General features: G+C 35.4%; 1 protein-coding gene across 1 annotated transcript; it reads right to left on the bottom strand.

Moving 5' to 3' along the window:
- Positions 1-1024: 1024 nt before the first annotated feature.
- On the bottom strand, positions 1025-19595 carry LOC126812087 (protein strawberry notch homolog 1). Its single transcript, XM_056103551.1, has 14 exons — positions 19529-19595; positions 16392-16781; positions 15140-15230; positions 9996-10103; positions 9409-9495; positions 7472-7563; positions 7231-7299; positions 5556-5638; positions 4777-4895; positions 4502-4554; positions 4063-4217; positions 2264-2343; positions 1810-1827; positions 1025-1030 (listed from the first exon to the last, which is right to left on the bottom strand). The coding sequence occupies exons 2-14, from the start codon at positions 16586-16588 to the stop codon at positions 1025-1027; spliced, it is 1158 nt and encodes a 385-aa protein (XP_055959526.1). The 5' UTR covers positions 16589-16781; positions 19529-19595.
- Between the last annotated feature and the right edge of the window lie 580 nt (positions 19596-20175).

Here is a 20175-nt window from a genome sequence, read left to right as displayed (position 1 = left end):
TTGTCAGCCAGTTTCATTTCGATTTTCCCGAAATTCAAATTTCATTATAGACCAGGAGCCCAGGGGACGAACCTAACTGAAAAGTGTGGTATTCCACGCCCAAAATGCTAGATTAGCTCAAAAGTGTACCACATGAAAATTGTACAGCAGTGTACCGTACATCTTCAGGTGTTACAAAAACACTCTAACAGACATTTCTAGTGGTGGGTTACCCCTGACAGAGCTATGTAATTGTCAGACATTTGTAGTGGTAGAGTATCCCTGACAAGAGTTATCTAATTTCCAGTCCACAGCTAGGCTAGATTAGTTGAAATCTGTACCCCCTAAAACAGCTTTGGAGTTGTTCAGTACCACCACAGGAATCATGAATGACCACTGCTAGACAGTTTGTGCGGTGGGTTACCCCTAATAGACTATTTGCGTACGAGGGGCGCGAACTCCGCCTAAATTACGGTGTAACGGTGATATATTTGAACATTTTTATAAATCGGATAATAATTGTGACCTCTAGCGGGACCTGAAGCTAATAAAGTGATTTTTCGTACAATCAGGGGCCATAATTCAGAAAGTTACGATCTGATATGCACGAATATCGAAAAGAACTAAGATCTTTGGGTTATAAACTTACATTTCAAGTTTCATCAAAATCAGAAGAAAATTGTGACCTCTAGAGAGTCCAGAACCTTGATATCATATTTTTACGCTATTGAGTTCGAGGGACGGCCATTTGTCTGTCAGTTTTGGTCTGATTTTTATGAAATTCGAACTCAACCATCCTTAGGGTGTAACGGTGATATATTTAAACGTTTTTTTTAAACTGGATAAAAATTACATAGACTTGTCATAAATTACCAATCTCCCCCTCAAATCAGTATGATCACCAAAATTTACAAGTATTACAATAAATCTGTTTATTTACCATAGTTGTTTAAAGAATCTTTGATGAGCTGACCAGAACTGAGCCCAGATTCTAGTGTTGGTAGAACCCGTTCTAACTACAGCACTCTCTAATGACTTACGTAACTCATTCCTAACAATGAAAAGAAAAAGATTATTTTAGAAAAACCAAACTTCTGATTATAGAAGACAGTGACAAATTCTTCTCTTTTAAAGTACAAAGCAACTTTCATTAAACACATTTGTATATAAGATTATAGAAATTACATATATAATACATTTCTTGGCACCACTGTTCAACATATCTTTGTAAATACTAAACAGAATTGAACCATTTTGGGACTGATAATCCTTTGGGAGATTCATCTTTCTAAATACTGTAGTTTGCAAGTAATTCTATTATGCTAAAAATATGTATCAGGACTTTAAATTTGACTTTATATGTTATTTACCAGACATGAGCTGCTGTATTATACATCTGTTTTTGTTCTTTATCCAATACAGCTTCTATTGTAACAAACTGTAATAAAATACAAAACAACTTTATCCAATACAGCTTCTATTGTAACAAACTGTAATAAAATACAAAACAACTTTATCTAATACAGCTTCTATTGTAACAAACTGTAATAGAAGATAATAACTTTATCCAATACAGCTTCTATTGTAACAAACTGTAATAAAATACAAAACAACTTTATCTAATACAGCTTCTATTGTAACAAACTGTAATAGAAGATAATAACTTTATCCAATACAGCTTCTATTGTAACAAACTGTAATAAAATACAAAACAACTTTATCTAATACAGCTTCTATTGTAACAAACTGTAATAGAAGATAATAACTTTATCCAATACAGCTTCTATTGTAACAAACTGTAATAAAATACAAAACAACTTTATCTAATACAGCTTCTATTGTAACAAACTGTAATAGAAGATAATAACTTTATCCAATACAGCTTCTCTTGTTACAAACTGTAATAAAAAGACAGCAACTCCATCTAATACAGCTTCTATTGTTACAAACTGAATTAACCACAACAACTTTATTTAAGACAGTTTAGCTTGGAAGAAACTGAAATACACAAACAACTTTATGTTGACGGGCTTTGAACCCCATTACATTCATTTTATCTGTACCTTTTATACAATATATTTTAGGATGAATGTCCACTTGTGACTCAATTAGTCTATCTGTTAAAATATGTTATGCATGTCAACACTAGATATTCTAACCTGCCAAGGCAATTTATTTTATATTTCTAGAATTCAGAAATATGTGCTCTTTGATTTCTGAAAAAAAAAAATTGATGTATTTCAGATATAAAGAGTTTATTTTCTGAGTAAGGTAGCCACATTACCTCTGCCTGTTTAAATGATAAGCCTCTAGAAACATACATTCCTGTAGTTTTCATCTCCATAGCCAACATTTCCGCTATACCTAAAACACAACAAAACCATTTTAACATCATTCATTTAATTCTATAATGCCTTTACTTACTATCAGTTATAAAGCATTAAAGATGGATAATGTCAGATTTAGATAAAGAGCTGACCGTTCTCGCTATAATAGCTAAAAACTAGATAATGAAAAGGGAATATGTTGAAAATTTCAGTGTAGTCTCGTTTGTCATTGCTACTGTTTTTACGATAATAAACAAGAGTCTTGATTATCCATTTTTAAATTAAATTATACCGTCAATTTTGTATGGTCGTACCAGTGACGGGATTTTGCCCGTATATTCTGGACATGTCCGACGCTATTTTCCAAACGTCCTAAATTGTCCGACCAGGAATATGCCCAATCGGACATCAAGACATGGTAAATAATATTCAAAATTCCAAAATTAATATAGTGTGCTGAGTGCATAACTACCACTCAACCCGATTATCGTTGATAATATGCTGGATTGATTAGGTAATTAAGTGATCAACATATTTATTGTTTTATGCCGTCTATACACTACCTTGATTAACTACTTAATCTGCCTTGATTGACTGACTTAATTCTTTGTCGGACAATTCATCAATTCAATCCTGAACAGAAGTCATTGATTCTCCTTTTTCGAACTATTTATCAATCCAATAAACTTAATCCATGTGATTAACCCGTGATTTCTCCATTGTCTCACGTTTTAATCTCCTTGATGTCGGCCGTAGACATTAGTCATATATGTCACATATCCTAATAGTATATAACACCCCAATATACATTGTGTCCGATAACTTGTCTGTGACATTTCTTCAGTTGAAGCCGAAGTTAAATAAAGCTATTTCACAAACACGCAAAATGAAAGTAAAAATCTCGCGAGACACGTGGAATTAAGAGGTGTAATACGTCTGATGTCGGCAGAAAAGATTCTATTTTAATGGCATATTGTCGGATTTATGATCATATTTTGAATGGAGTTTATGTTTTTAAATAAATAAATAAACACGTTAAGAAATGTTGACGAATATTTTGATTGGAATAACGTAAGTAGTTACAGTAATTGTTTTTAGACGATAGCGCGTTCTTAGAGTCGAATGGGATTATTTAGCAGTTGGTGTCACTCGCTTGTTCTGTTAGAGCGACGTTTACTACAGTTTACGGCCAAATAAATTTTGGGATGTCATTTTTTACCTTCCGTATATAAATCGAAACGGGGTATAAGACGAATGCCGGACTTTGCTGAAAAATGTATCGACTTATGACCCGGAAAATAGGGTAATTTTGAGGGAATTTGAAACTGGTATGGATGGGCAGTAGTCGGCACGCTTTCATTCTATGGTATTACGATGTCATGTAATTTTTTAGGAATATTATCGACATAAATTTGAACACCGTACGGGAATTAAATATGAAAAATTACGAGGTGCATCTAATATTTTTTATTATGTATGAATTTGAATATTTTGTTGACACATGATTCTTAATTGTGGTTTGAAAACGCCTGCTTAAATAACGATAAGAGTTATGTCCCTTTATTTTCGGGAAGAAAATGTCTGACAACTAAAATTTTGAAATCCCATCACTGGGTCGTACTATCTTTCTTTTTTTTTACTTTTGTATTTTTTTGGCACTGTCTATTAATCTAACTCTTAAAGAACCTTTGTAATTGATATTATATTCCGATCAATTCACTGTGAAAGAAAATTATTTCAGCCTCTAAGATCTTACCTAAACCTTTTCTTTGGACTGACTCTATAAATCGTTCAAATGAATGAAATGGAGCACCATCTCCCCACAATCCCAATCTCTCCATGAACGCCATATTTTTAACATCAGTTACCCCTGTAGCACTACAATAAACTACTCGAGCTTTTGGCAACAATCTGAAAATATCAAATATAAAATAATAATAGATTTATAATGGAAAACGTGACCATATAAAAATTGATGTCCTTGCCGGCAGTCATGCCTAGTAATATTCCTGCCGGCAGTTGTCTCCCTTGCTCCCACTGGAAAACACGAAAATAAAACTTCAGTAATAATCTCAAATAACTAAATATATAATTTAAAATGTGACCATAAAAAAACTGATGTCAACCTCAGATATCCATATTTGAAAATAAGTCCCCCAAAATATAGCTAAACATATTAAATAAAATATTCTTACTTTTGTATAGTTGTAACAGCTATTGCTATTTTTGTGCTGGCAGTTTCCTTCCCCTAAAAAATAAATGTTAAAAAATAATATAAATCATGACCTCCAATTACTGCTGTTAAAACAAAAATCAAGACTGACAATCCTCTAAATCAGATCTTAAGCTATTCTGGGGTAAATACTGGACCCTTTATGGTGTTGTGTTAGCACCATGCAGGAAAAGCAAAGTGAAAATCCAATTTAAGACAAACCCACTCCAGTACTGAATAAAGTACGAGCCAACTTACAGGAACAAAGTTCTTGGCTTTATGACATTCATCAAATATAAGACATCCATCAAACTGATCACCACCACACCAATCAATCAACTGCTGTAATCTACTGTGTTTACTAGAATTTAACGCACCTGAAAATAAAATAAAAATAAAATGGTGTTTAACGTGTTATATCTGTACCAGCCAGTTTAATGATGATTGACCTACACCATGCAGAGTGCTCATTCTACTCACAGAGAACTATCTACTTCGAGAATAGATCTCTGCCCTAAACAGCCACCATATTTAAAAATTGATACACTGTTTTGCAATGCAGTTCTTCTCCGTTTCACATCTGTCATACACACAAAGACTAAATAAACCTTTTCTATTTTATTAAATGGAAATGAAATAAACATTTCTCAAAATCTGCGAAGTATACTGAGTGGTTTTGACTAGTTGTCAGTCAACAAGCTAAGTGTCTGTTCTCAAACGGAGCTAGTTGTAGATAGACAAATTAAGTTTAGCAGGGATATTCTGCCCTGACAATGCCACTATCGTCTTATTTGTGTTTCAATTTTTTCAATTTCAATTTGGTCAACTTCGTACAAATATAGTGCAAAGACACGACCATTTGTTCCTCTGTCTGTAGTGAAAAGCATTCAGCCCAATGAAAATTTTTTGGAAAAGTTGGAGGTGGGCAAAGAGGCCAGAATTAACATTGAAGTCAATGGGGAAATTAGTGGCGGTCTTGCCTCCAAAAGTAGAGGTTACTAAATAGTTATCTCCCCTTGTTACATGTTTCTACTTACCTCCCCTGTTTACAGATGATACAAGAGTAGCGTAAGTACTAAATACAACCCCTTCTTTAAAATCAGTTGGTAATCCTAGAACTCTGTTACACAAAAATAACACATTGAATTATATAAACATAATAATCTTCACATACATAAAAATACATAGTAGATACTGTTGGTGGAGAGAGAGAGAGAGAGAGAGAGAGAGAGAGATCCAACCCCCATACCCCTCGCAGTGTTTCGTTTGATTAGAGCTAAATTATGTTCTAAATTATGACTGGTCAATAGGGCGATTAACAACCAATAGCTTACTGAGTAACAATACCAAACAGAGCTCCAAATTGGGCCAAATATGTTTACATAACGTTAGGTCATGACTCACGATTTTATTATGCCCAATTAACCAGTGCATAGCAGAATATTGCAGAAAAACTAATTGTGTGACAAACAAGGCTATCAACACGATTTTACTTTGTGGATATAATGTAAACAATATTGTTTTGAGACGAACAACACTTTCACTGTTTTTAATACCTTAAATCACTGTCCAAAGTTTTAGGGAGACCCCTGATTAAACAAAGGGCTGTCATGTTGCTGTGCTTTTGGTTAGATTTGATTGAACGGAAAGAATAGACACACTCCCTCAAAAGCGCAAGTATCAGAAGCTAATCCAGCAATGGCCAGAGAGGGATTTCTCAGGCCATTGCTTCAGGAATATGTCCAACCCCCAACTGTCAGTGGACTGAATTATTTCTGTAGCTATAAAATATAGCTACGAAAGGAGAGTTTAACATGGGGAAACCAGGCTGGAACATCCTGAAGAACTTTCTCAGATACATGTAACACCAGGAATCCAGGACTTTCTGTCTAGTAAACCGGCACCATATTGCCAAGTTTGTTTGAAGATGCATTATGGAAGATTTAGATAAAGAGTTGAATATATTGAAAATTTCATTCCAATTAATTTATTCTTCACCACGCTACCACTGTTTGAAAATGTATCATAGAAAAGATACTTGACAATCGACAGAAAATCATAGATAAAACGAAGAATTCGAATAACTCTGATAAATGAAAAGTCTGATTTTGTGTGTGACAATGTATGTGACCAGGTTTGCTTTTAGTCAGTTGTCAGTTAGACAATCAGCCAATATATGACATATATTTGTGTAGAATATATTCCACATCAATCCTACATGTAGCCATATGACTGGGTTAATGAAGACAGCCATATACCATACAGTGTGCTATGAGGTAAATTTTGTCAGGACACCAGCTCTAGCTACTGCCTACTATTATATCCAATTCCAACTCCCAAGGGATCTTTTATGTGCACGCCAATGTTTCATCTGAACGACTTGACAGCTGTCCTTGTCAGGTCCTCTGTCTTGCACCCCCAACACTGGAAAACCAATTCGGAATATGTTGATGAACTTTTTGGGCCAACACAGGGATCGAACAACACACAACCAGTTGGAGTAGAACTCGAGATCTTGTTTTTTCATCCTAACCAAACCACTATACATTGTCCCTTGCCAAGCCCTTTGTCTTACACCACTGACAAGGGGGAACCATGTCGTAAAAATCATGGTTAGCGAGACAACTTCTTACTCACTGAGCCACCGCAGCTCCATGTAGCTATACAAAGCAATTTCTAGCTGATAGCTGAAAAAGGTCAAATTATACCGACCTTGTTTCTCTGTCCAACTCTTGACATCCATCAATAACTTTTACAAAACAACCAATATCACTCAGGTCTCTGAGATATAAAAAATTAAAACAAAACTATCAAAAGTTTTTCTATTCAATAAATATACAACAACTGTAGTTTCTTTGATTGATAAACAATTTTTTTTAATTTCACATAATTATTTGAGTACGGCAAGCAGTGAAATCTTCATATTAGAATGAGAGCAATAAATAGAATTTACCTCCTGGAGTCCACAATAAGATCTGTAGAAATAGTAAACCAAATATTCTTGGTCCGACCACGTACAAAATTATCAAATATTATACCGGCTATCTATAAAATATAAAACATTATCAAATATTATACTAGCTATCTGTAAAATATAAAACATTATCAAATATTATACTAGATATCTGTAAAATATAAAACATTATCAAATATTATAGCAGCTATCTGTAAAATATAAAACATTAGTTTTGTCTAGAATATCTTGAGTGGCATTTAGGTATTGAACAGTAACATACTAAGACACTATGGACTAATTAGTATAGGGCTGTTGACGTGATATATTGTTGAATCGATGTATTGCGATTCACCTTCACACAATTCGCATATTGAATCGCGAGACGCTGAATTTATGTATCGTAATTCTTGTTTCGTCACCCTAATTATTCAGATCCATGGGTACACAAACCCCCTTAAATTGTTTTGGTCTTTGTTTTGATCCACATCAATATCATGGTATAAAACAGCAGGACTAAAATCATCATTTTTTTATTTATCTTGTTGTTTTCTTGGTAAATATTGACCTGGTTATGAATCATGTTACTAAGGACTATTTCTATTTTTCTCAAGTTCTCTTATCTAATGACATTCAATTACTTTTTTGAATTGTCAGATATCCTTTCACAGTCTCACACAACAACTTTTGGTCTTCGAAGGAATTATTAGTGAGCAGAAATTCGCCTTTGTATCTGTTATCACTCGTTTACTTCAGTCAGATATATGGAGGGATAACTCGTGTTTTCATTTTGCATTCGTCACATTCGATTGTTGAAACCTTTATTACGCATCTATCATAATAGTGATCTTTGTGTTAAAATAATATTTGGAACATATCTAACCAGTTCTATCACATATGTGATAATGACTGACACCAATATTGTCCTTTAACATACCATGTTTCGAAGATGGTACTTGGGTTTATCAAGCAAACACTTCATCAAATTCCAACTTTCCAGAGTTTATATTATGAACCGAGCGAGAAATATCCGGTGAATCTTCTTCTCAGTATAAGTCAGGAATTTTAACCCATGAACACTCTAGTCAACAGTCAAGTACCCTACCACTCAACTACCACTAGAGCTGCAACGATTCACAACTACCTCGATTCGGTTCGATTATCGATTTTAACCATTCGATTCGATTATCAGCTACAATAACCAGTAATTTTTTCTATATATATGTCAGTGAAGCATACTCTACAAGTTGCCACATCTTTAGAGTTTTTTCTTAAACCAAAATGATCCCAAACTTTAGATTTCATATGACCAGGTGGTCGAGAAAGTACGTCGTCTGCCATAATTTTACCTTCCAGTGTTTGCTTGACTATGGGTAATAATCGCTAAACACGAAAATATCCAAAGATAATGACCTGAATTATCAGCTAATGAGATCGCTTAGAATTTATATAACGATTACCGAAGCTATTGACCTAAATTAACATCCAATAAACATTCGGTACGTCACCAATTTTAAATAAATTAACTTTCGTCAGCATACGGAAATTGTTTTAAAGGGAGGTCACTCTGTTTTAGTTATGTTTTCGAGTGACATTCGTGTTTTGTTAAATAACGTAAATTAAAAGTTACGTAAAAACAAAGTTTTTTTTAAATTTTAAGTGGACTTAATTGCTACAGGTCTTTCATTTTTTTTCATATGGTAAGGTGTACATTGTTTTTATTTGAAATTGAACCGAATCGAAATTTGAACGTTGTAGATCGTGGATCGAACCGAGACGGCTAGTGTCGGTTATCGGTGCACCGAACTGAATCGTTGCAGCTCTAACTACCACAGCCCTATTTTTGCTTTAAAGAATACAAACAGCAATGTATTTCGACTATCTGGTTGGATTCACTATACGGTGTAACCCTAATATTGAGCAAGGTAGATACTTACCTGTCTACCTTTACCAACACCAGCACCATCACCAATAAAGAATCCTGCTCTTTGTCCATTTGGTAATATAACTTGATGTCTCTGACACTGAAATATAACACAAGACTTCAATACTTAACACATCATACCGCCTTGACACTGAGCTCACCTGCAATAGGACTGTTGTCTAGTGCAGTGTTTCCAAACTTTTTTCCGCTTGCTGACCAATTGGAACATTTTACAATATCTCTGAAAAATCCCCACATCTGCATTAATATTGAATCAGATTTCCTAAGGACTTTAGAGCATAACACCATTTTGCACTTACATTTTTGATAAACCCCTTCTGACATTGTAGACCCCAAAATTCTACAGGCACTTTTTGGTTGGAAAAAAACAGGTCTAGTGACACAATTCACATTTCTATTCAGATTTTTGTACGACCAGAGCAGGCCTATATAATGCATGGCCAGATCTAGAGCAGGCCTATATAATCTACTAACAGTGTAGGCCTATATAACCTATGACTTGTGAAGGCCTACATGTATATAATCTATGACTTGTGTAGGCAGATATACTGACCAGTGTAGGCCTATATAATAACTTACAGCATGTATAACACCTTCTAACTGTAAACTACTCAATTTTCCTTCTTCTATTATTTCTTTAGGTAAACTATCACAAATAGGATAATATTCATCAGGTAGAGGCAAGGCCTGAAAAATCAAAATATATATTTCATACTTGTCAGGCCTTCATACACACACCAGCAGAAAATTCACCCATGTTAATGATCTAAAATTATTGTCAACAAATCCCACAAAACAGGCTTAATAAAATCCATTATGAACTCTGTACAGAGCAATAAAACTAAAAATGTGAATGGAAAACAAACTTGTTTACAAGATTTCATAAACTTGAAAGTTTAAGGGGAAATACATGTAACTCTGCAATACACTACTGAATTATTCTGAATTTCAATTGGGTTAACTCCGCAAATGCTCTTGAAATTCATGATAGAAAAATATTGAAAATCAATAGGTTTTGCCTAATAACCTACATATAATCAACAATCACACAGAGATTTAAAACATTTTGTCAAGAACTCTGACCTGCATCACATTCAGTAGATTTAACAAATATGGACGTAAACATAGGGATAACTCCATTCGAACGCAAAATACAATTTTAAAAAAGTTCTACAATTCTGCATGTACATATAAAGTCATTATTTTTCTGTTACATGTACATGTAACAAATTACACACAGAATTTGAGCTAATTTTCATAAATTTTATTGTAAACACAGGGATAACTCTGATCAAATATGGGGGGTTGGATGGCCAAATGGTTATCACATGCGCGCTGTATTATAAGGTCTGTCATTGAGTCAACTGGCGTGGTTTTAATTCCCCAGTTGCATGTGACAAGGAGTAGGGTCGCCTGTACGACCGCGTGGGTTTTCTTCGGTTTCCGCCCACTGCTAAAGACCCCTACGCACAAGCACATTGTTGAAATAGTTTGTGTCGAGTGGACATTAAACCCCATTTCTTTCTCTCTCTCTTATCGGGGATCACGGTGGCTAAGTGGGTAAGGCGCTGGCTCGCTAGCCTGGAGGTCGGGTGTTCGATCCCTGCATTGGCCGAGAAAGTTCATCCCGATTTTCCGGCGTGATTCTTCCTTGTCATTGATGCAGGACGGAGGGCCTGACAAGGACAGCTGTCTAGTCATTCGGATGAGACGAAAAACCGAGGTCCCGTGTACACATTGGCGTGCACGTAAAAGAGCCCTTGACAGTTGGAATTCGATATAAGAGTAGGCCGTAGTGCTGCTGTCCGGGCAAAATTTCCCTCATAGCACACTGTATGGCGTATACCCGTCTTCATTAGCCCAGTTAGGTGCAAAACAGTAGGACGTTAAACCCCATTTCATTTCATTTCTCTCTCTTATCAAATATGAAATACAACACAGAGAGAGAGGGAGAGAGAGAAATGGGGTTTAACGTCCACTCGACACAAACTAGGTCATTTCGGGACTAACATATGGTTTAATTTTATTTACATAATTCGCTTGCGCGTAGGGGTCTTTAGCAGTGGGAGGAAACCGGAGGACAGGGAGAAAACCCACGAGGTTGGACAGGCGACCCTACTCCTTGTCACGTACAACCGGGGATTCGAAACCATGCCAGTCGACTCAATGACAGACTTTATGATACAGCGCGCGCACACTAACCATTCAGCCATCCAACCCCCCTCACTTTTACAGTGTATTATAATATCTATTTATCCAAAATTTCATTAGTTTTTTTTCTACTTGTTGACAGTTTGCATGCATTCTAAATAAATATACCCCATACTTTTTGTCTTAATAGGGTTATTACATGTATTTTACAAGTGCAGTTAAGTTACTTTTCAAGGTCAATGGCAAACAAACACATTAACGAAAAGGTCTTTACACTCAAATACACTTAACCAAGGCTAAAAAAATCAGAACTTATTATTCATTATTGCTTTAATAATAGAAACTGGATACTCTGTTGCTAGAGGGAAAAAGGTGTTATTATAAATATACATACATGTACTCATAGGCGTACGGGGAAATTTTTGACTGGGGGGGGGGGGGGGGGGGGTGGGCGGTGGTGGTTGGTGCCCCAAAAATGTAGTTAGGTTCTTAGTATGTTACATAATAATAATAAATTCGCTGTTAAATTGGACACATTCAAGAACACAATATTTTTTTATACAATTTTTACAAAGTACAATTGTGTGCCCAAATTTTCCCAGCATTTGGTGCCCAAAATGGGGGGGGGGGCCCCCCCCCCCCAGCCCCCCTGCTCATACGCCTATGCATGTACTAAACTAAGGCTGTCTGTCTACAGACCAGACAATAAGCAAGATGACCGACGTTTTGAGTTCTAAAGCGACGATTTTAGCCAAAAACCAGCATTTGGTGCCCAAAATGGAGGGGGGGGGGCCGTCCCCCAGCACCCCCTGCTCGTACGCCTATGCATGTACTAAACTAAGGCTGTCTGTCTTTAGACCAGACAATAAGCAAGATGACCGACGTTTTGAGTTCTAAAGCGACGATTTTAGCCAAAAAACACTAAGTAAACTTCAGGAATTTTGTGGAGTATTCATTCTGCTTCCATTTAATAAAATTGAAAAAGTTTATATTTAGTCTTTGTGTGTAAAACAAATAAGAAATGGAGTAGAAATGCATTACTCATTTTTGGATATGGCGACCATTTAGAGCAGAGATCTATTCTTTAAACTGGACAGAAGTACAAATTAAACGATTTATGGTGATTTTAAAAAGGTTTTACAAATTTTTAAACAAAGATTTGATATTAAACGAATGTGAAAGAAATCAGTACTAGATACACAAGATTAAATGGTACCTGGTTTACAGTGACATTTGTTACCGTACTTGTTAGGAGAAGAGTCTTCACAATCTCACCCAAATAAATTAGTAATTGTTATTCCATAAGTAGTATGTGTTTAGTTTATTGCTCTATCCAGTCACTAAATGCCTCTAAAGGATCGTTGTAAATATCTTTTCTTTTTTTAAATGAATTGAACAATACTAGTTCCTAAATTTCAGCTGTAAATATTGGTGCCAGTCATTATCACATATGTGATATAACTGGTTAATCACGTTCCAAATATTATTTTATCACAGTGATCATTGCTACGATAGCTGAGTAATCAATGCTTGAACAATCGGAAGTGACGAACGCAAAAGTTATTATATGAGACTGTAAGAATATATCTCACAAATCAAAAAAGTAATTGAATGTCATTAGATAAGAGAACACGAGAAAAATAGAAACAGTCCGTACATTCACATTTGTTTATTCATTTTATACTTATAAAAACATGGTAATGCACTGACTTTTTCTATTTTTCTTTCATGTTTTCTTATCTAGTGACAGTCAATTTTTTTTTTATGACTTGTCAGATATCCTTTCACAGTCTCACACAATAACTTTTGGTCTTCGAAGGAATTATTAGTGAGCAGAAATTCGCCCATGTATCTGTTATCACCCGTCACTTCAGACAGTTATATAGAGGGATAACTCGTGTTTTCCTTTTGTGTTCGTCACTTCCAATTGTTGAAACATTGATTACGCATCTATCGTAGCAATGATCACTGTGATAAAATAATATTTGGAACGTCTTTAACAAGTTCTATCACATATGTGATAATGACTGGCACCAATATTGTCCTTTAAGTTTCATCAAAAGCAAATAACTAGAAGGGCCATAACCTTGGTACTACATGCTTATTATACAATTTATGTAAAGGGGAGCGGCCATTTTGTCCAACAGTTTCGGTCTGATTTTCACGAAATTTATACTCAACTGTAATTATGGTGTAACGGTGATATATTTGAACATTTTTTAGATGCAAATAAAAATTCTGACCTTTAGAGGATTCACATATTAAAAAACATGATTTTTCGTACAATTAGGGGCCATAATCTAGGATCTTACGGTCCTACATGCGCCACTATCAAGAACAACCGAGATGTTTGGGATATAAACATATATTTCATCAAAATCAGATAACTTGAGGAGCCACAACCTTGGTATTACAGACTCATAATACTATTTGCGCAAATTTCAGCAGTCATTTTGACGCGAAGTTCTGGTCCGATTTTCAGTGAATTCGAAGTGAACCATATCTATGGTGTAACGGTAATATATTCTGACCTCTATAGGGTCCATAAGCTAAAAACACCAGGAAGTTAAAGTCTGATATGTGCCATTATCAAGAGGAACCAAGATCTTTGGGATATAAACAAAAATTAAAAATTTCATCAAAATTGGATAAAAAATGATTTTACGTACAATCAGGGGGCATAATCCATGAAGTTACGGTCCGATACATGCTAATATCGAAAGAAACCGAGATCTTTGAAATATCAACCTTTGTAGGGGCGACGATAGTCGACAATATACGTCCACATGAAAATGCAGGCGTATAAAAACGTTTGCTTTATAACAGTAAGAGAATACTCATCAAAACACAGCCTAAAGATATCAGCAGCTGTTATCCATAAGTATGTGATTTTATTTATTACTCAATAGCTATCCAGTTACTAAATGCCTCTAAATGATTATGTATTCAGTACTTGAATCCTGCGCGTTAGATTATTTAAGGTCTGTCAACGAGTCAATTATCATGGTTTTGATTCCCTGCTTGTACGTGACAAGGAGAAGGGTTGCCTGTCCAACATCTTCAATAGAAGGCTTGATCTCGCTTTAACTACGTACATCTTATCAAGGCCTTCACGTAATACCCTGTATATTTTGGCACTAATTGCGATTGGGTACAAGCCCAGCTTGTGAGCATATCAGATTCCTCGATCGTTGCGAATACCAAGTCTTGTGCTTTCAAGCTAAAATGTCTACCTGTCTATCGAGTTGCACGGTTCAAGGTTCATTCAATGTCAAGGTTTCCGTGGAGGTCGCGATGTCACAACCTCTGATTGGACGCTACTGCTCATGTGTCTGTAGATAACATAGCTATAAGTTCAGGAATCGTGAAGTAAACAAGCAACAGCCAGATGTTGTAAAACTCGCAGTCGTTGCCTGTCTGACCTAGTTTGCGTTGAATGGACCTTAAACAACATTTCTCTCTCTCTCTCTCTTGAGTCACATTAACCCAGCACCTAATCTTAGGATATCAATGACCTTTTAGAGAGCAATTAGTTTGTGACTGTATCTATATATAGAACATCCTGTACTTACAGCTAGAGGTCCTGCTTCTACAATATCCCCAGGGTGAGCTCGACATCCAGGTGCTATTTCACGATGCTGATAAGAACAAAAAACTTCTTCGCTAAATTTTAAAAAATCAATTACATATAATTAATATGTATGACAGACAATAGATCGATATCAATACATTAAGTTTAAGAAGTTCAAAGCTTTCAGCCATTATAATTTCATTTTTTATACTATACTTATCAATGATGACGCAGGCAATGACATCATACTGTGAGTTAATAAAGAAAGTTAATGTCTAGGATTAGATTTGGCTGGAGGCAAAATGGCCAATATTGACCCCATTTTTCTGCCTGTGTGCACAAACCTAAAATGAGGTCGTCTATTGCTGTGGTTTTTTCTTTTAAAAAAAAATATGTCACGTTATATAGCCTAACATTGACACCGATAATACAACGTCATTGGAAACCTGCACTTAAGTTTAAAAATCATTTAATTGAAATGAAATAACTGGGGTTTTAACATCCTACTGTTCTGCCATACAGGAATAAGCCATACAGTGTGTAGCCTGGACAGCGGCGCTATGGCCCTCTCTTATATCGAATTCCAACTGCCAGGGTTCTTTTACGTGCATAGCAATGTGTAAACAGGACCTTGGTTTTCCATCCTATCTGAACGACGATTTACGCAGATTGGGGCATTACTTTATCCTTCTTGTACATCTGAGCAATGCCATTGAAATGATTTCATGAATCGTCCCCAACAGTACCATTACAAGATGAACCTTAAAAGGCACGATTGCAATTTTAGTCTAGGAATTGGAGGCGGTAAAATTTCCTGATCGCTTCTCTTTCTCCAACCCGATGATTCTCAACCAGTGTGCCGCGAGATCTACCTACATGTAAGTGTGCCGCTGATAAGTTCATAGCTGTGTTTTTTTATTTAGTTTGAGCCATTCTATGTGTCTATTACGAGTCTCTGTCTATGGTTGCATTTCGTCTGACTTACCATGTTTTTATTTTGCTAAATTCAAATATTTTTCATATATATTTAGCCAGGTGTGCCGCTATTTTTTTTATGTGTTCCAAGGTGTGCCAATTTGCAAAAAAAGGTTGAGAACCACTGCTCCAACCTATGCTAGACCAGCCTCTGATCTTGGAAACAATTATCTGCAATATCACTCTAGGTGGAAACGGATGTTAAGCCTCACGAACGAACAAGCAAGTGCATTATCGCTGGACTATTGCAGCCCTTTTGAAAAACTAAAGTAACATACCATACACTCTCTTGTAAACCTTCATTAGCAATACGACCAGTATCATCAACTTCTACTTGTGGGTGTTTATTTATTTCAACCTGTTTATTTATAACAGGTTGGTTATAGGTGTTGTGAGCCTGTGACAGATCGATTATATTCTGTAAGATAGGATCCAATGGCTGACTGGCGAGGAATGCTGCATGATTTGCATTCATTGTAACTTGTCATAAATTTGTATTTCAAACTTGTTATAGTTATCCAGCACAAGCTAGCAATGCTAAAAGCAATACAATCTGTAAGCTTGCTGTATATTTCACTATAATATAAACCGAAGATAGATGCTGCATTATCAACTGGGTTTAAAGTTTAAACTCTTTTCTCGATTGTGAATTTGTTACCGTAATTTTCCTGAAAAATATATTTATATATGATATAAAGCTGCAGATCTTCAAATACATACGTATTTAAAACAATATTTAATTTTTTTGGCTGATAAATTATCCGTGATAATCCAACCTAAAATGTTGTTAAATCTATATATATATGTGACTGTCGTTTGTCTGTCTGTTTGTCTGTCTGTTCGGGGTTGGCGGCTACACTATGTCTGCCCCAATTCTGAAATTTGGGGTATAGGGGTAGCTCGGACCGGGGAGTAACATAGACTAGGTGGCGTTAGTCTACCACTTCCGGAGTTATGACCCCCGAGCGAAGCCGGTCTGTGCCCAGTTTAAAGCTGACCATTCAATTTTATAATGAGTATGAGTGTCCAATTTACAAGTGTTTAATTTCTCAATCACTGTTGAAAAATAAACAACACAATTGATTAATGATGTATAACAGTGGTCAGGAAATTAAATACTTGTAAATTGGACACTCATTATCAAAATTAATCAACCAGCTTTAAACTGGACACGAGTACATATTAGATGATTTGGGGTGATTTTAAAAGATTTTTACAAATTTTTAAACAAAGATTCGATATTAAACAAATGTAAAAGAAATTAGTGATAGATACACAAGATTAAATGATACCTAGGTTACAGTGGTAGATAATCTCCTGAGGTGGTTTTTTAAAGGATGTCCATTAAAAGATTTTATCCAACACTTTTTAGGGGTTGGTTGACCGAATGGTTAGCGCGTACGTGTTGTATCATAAGGTCTGTTATTGAATCTACTGACATGGTTTCGATTCGCCGGTTGTATGTGACAAGAAGTAGAGTCGCCTGGGTTTTCTCTAGGTCATCTGACTGCTATTACATCTACAATTGCCACATCTCTAATCTTCTTCAAACAGAAACTCAAAACTTACTTGTTTCAGTGTTCATATAATTTATAACTGTTTCCTGTAAACTTTGTTAGCGCTTTGAGCAAACAATACTGTTTGGAGTCTGAAGCTTTATAAGAACACTTATCTTTATTATTATTATTAAAGACCCCTACGCGCAAGCAAATTATTAAAATAAAATAGAATGATGTGTTTGTCCCGAAATGACTTGTGAGGAGTTGACGTTAAACCTCATTCCTCTCTCTCTCTCTCCTTTATACATTTTCTACAGAAATAAAATGGGGTCTAATGTCCAATCGACACAAACTAAGTCATTTTGAGACTAACATATGGAATTCTATTTCAATAATTTGCGTACACAAGTAGGGAGTCTTTAGCAGTGGGGGGGGGGGGAAAAAACCGGAGAAAACCCACAAGGTTGGACAGCTGATCCTACTCCTTGTCAATTACATGTACAAGCGGGGAATCGAAACCACACCACTTGACTCAATGACAGAAGGTATGGTTTCACGTGCAGAAATTAAACCACTAGACCACCCAATCCACTTGGTTATAGATAACAAACCTCATCTCCCAACCCTCCATGTTTCGAGATAAGAGTCGGTCCTATTAACTTCAACGTAGCAAATGCGGGAGCGATTCGCATTCGGCATTAGTAAACAAAACTGACAAAATTTTTCATCAAAACAATGATTGATTATTGTTATTTATAATATTTCTGCCACACCCAAATACAATTAAGCATATAATCCTACTTGACACGGGTACAAAGCCCTCTTTTTAAATCAAAGCGACAGTAGATTGCTTTTTCCGACATTTTAAATTTACGTCTGTAACACATAAAGGCGGGGCCTCGTGTGCAATAGCCAATCAAAGTACTATATAATCTGATCAGAGTTGCGCAGTAGTCCGAATCAATTTTGATAAAAACAACGTTTAATTTACTTTATTGTCAATATTTGCTGATAAATGAATGTTGTTTCAGTAGATTGGACTGCGTATGTGTAATAAGTACTAATAGTATAAAATTAACTTATTTTTAAGATGGTAAATGCATTGATAAAGAAATTGAGTTTGCCACTTGGAACTAAAGGCATCCAATCGTAGCTAAAAACAAGCACATCATTATATCTCAGCATTTTTAGTTACGTTCTCATAGCTACTGGGCTAATACATGTAAATATGAGCATACACCATACTGTGTGTTATGAGGGAAATAAATTGTCTACAGATAGAATGTTGAAATATTTTCAATTGATATCTTTATAAATACATATTTTGACCAATAATCCTTTTACTTTTAGTGATTCATTCAACAATCTAATTTAGGAGCTGCATCGTTTGACTAGAAGGATTTGGGTTATATCTCTAAAGATGGCGTTGTTGGCAAGAATAGATACTACCTGTATTTTTCTTTTACTTTTACATGATTCCTAAATTCTTTGTTGACTTGCTTTGCTATAGTGTATGCTCTTCTGATATTTTTTTTTACCAGCTGTAATATTTCGTGTAAAAATAGTCAATCAGTCAATCAGCCTGATAATGGTTAAAAATGGCTTTTTGACTACAATTATTGCACTACTCTACTGCAGTATTCTTTCAGTGCATCTTTTTTAAATGGATGATGGTGATACTATGGCAGTATGGGGTGGAAACTAAAAATGTAACTAAACTAAGGCATATTATATTGAATTTATTGTCATGTCGTTTCCTTGTGAAATGTCAAGGACAATAATACTATTAATAGTGAAACTTTCAGTTGACAATTTACGTCTGTAAACCGTGCCAGATTGTAGAATATTTCCAAATTTTAGTAGTATTAAATGTACTTCGTCAGTTCGTTTAATAATCATTAGATTTATTATTTTACCTCCATCGACTGGTGATTTTATCAGCCATTTTCTCCCGCCATACAGGTAAAATGTAAACAAGAAGAGTCATTCAAGGGAAGCAACAAAGTAGAAACGGTATCAGGACGCAGACCACCTATAGACTATAATATTTATCAATTTGTGTTTGGGTGAGAATATACTGTCTTTGTGTACAGTGATTATTGCTTTAGTTGCCTAGATGAAAGAATATGTATAATAATAATAAAAAATAATAAAATATTTCACACAATCTCAAAGTCAAATACCGAAATGTTTTAGCTGTACGTATGAGAGAAAATGTGATGTATAGATATAGAGAATCTAAAAATAAGTGCAATAAAGAGAGCTTTACATAGATCGAGATGTTTAGAACAAGGAAGATATGAAAAAGCAATCAGTAAGTGGTTGCTCGTGGCGAAATGGCAAAACACTGGAATACTACGCAATCTAGAAACAGCAAGCTTATTATGTGCCCACACTGTGCACGACGACCGACAGAAGCCGCTGGATTAGACTTGGATTGCGAATTATTGGAATAAAATTGTGTCATCTCTTTATGTTGAATGGACGTTAAAACCCGTAAATTGCAAATGACGATCGATGCTGGTATTTTCACTAATTAGGGGAGTCTATTTTATATAAATTA

Source organism: Patella vulgata, chromosome 1 (assembly GCF_932274485.2).
Source record: "Patella vulgata chromosome 1, xgPatVulg1.2, whole genome shotgun sequence".
Classification (NCBI taxonomy): Eukaryota; Metazoa; Mollusca; class Gastropoda; family Patellidae; genus Patella; species Patella vulgata.
This window is presented reverse-complemented; position numbering and strand designations above follow the sequence as displayed.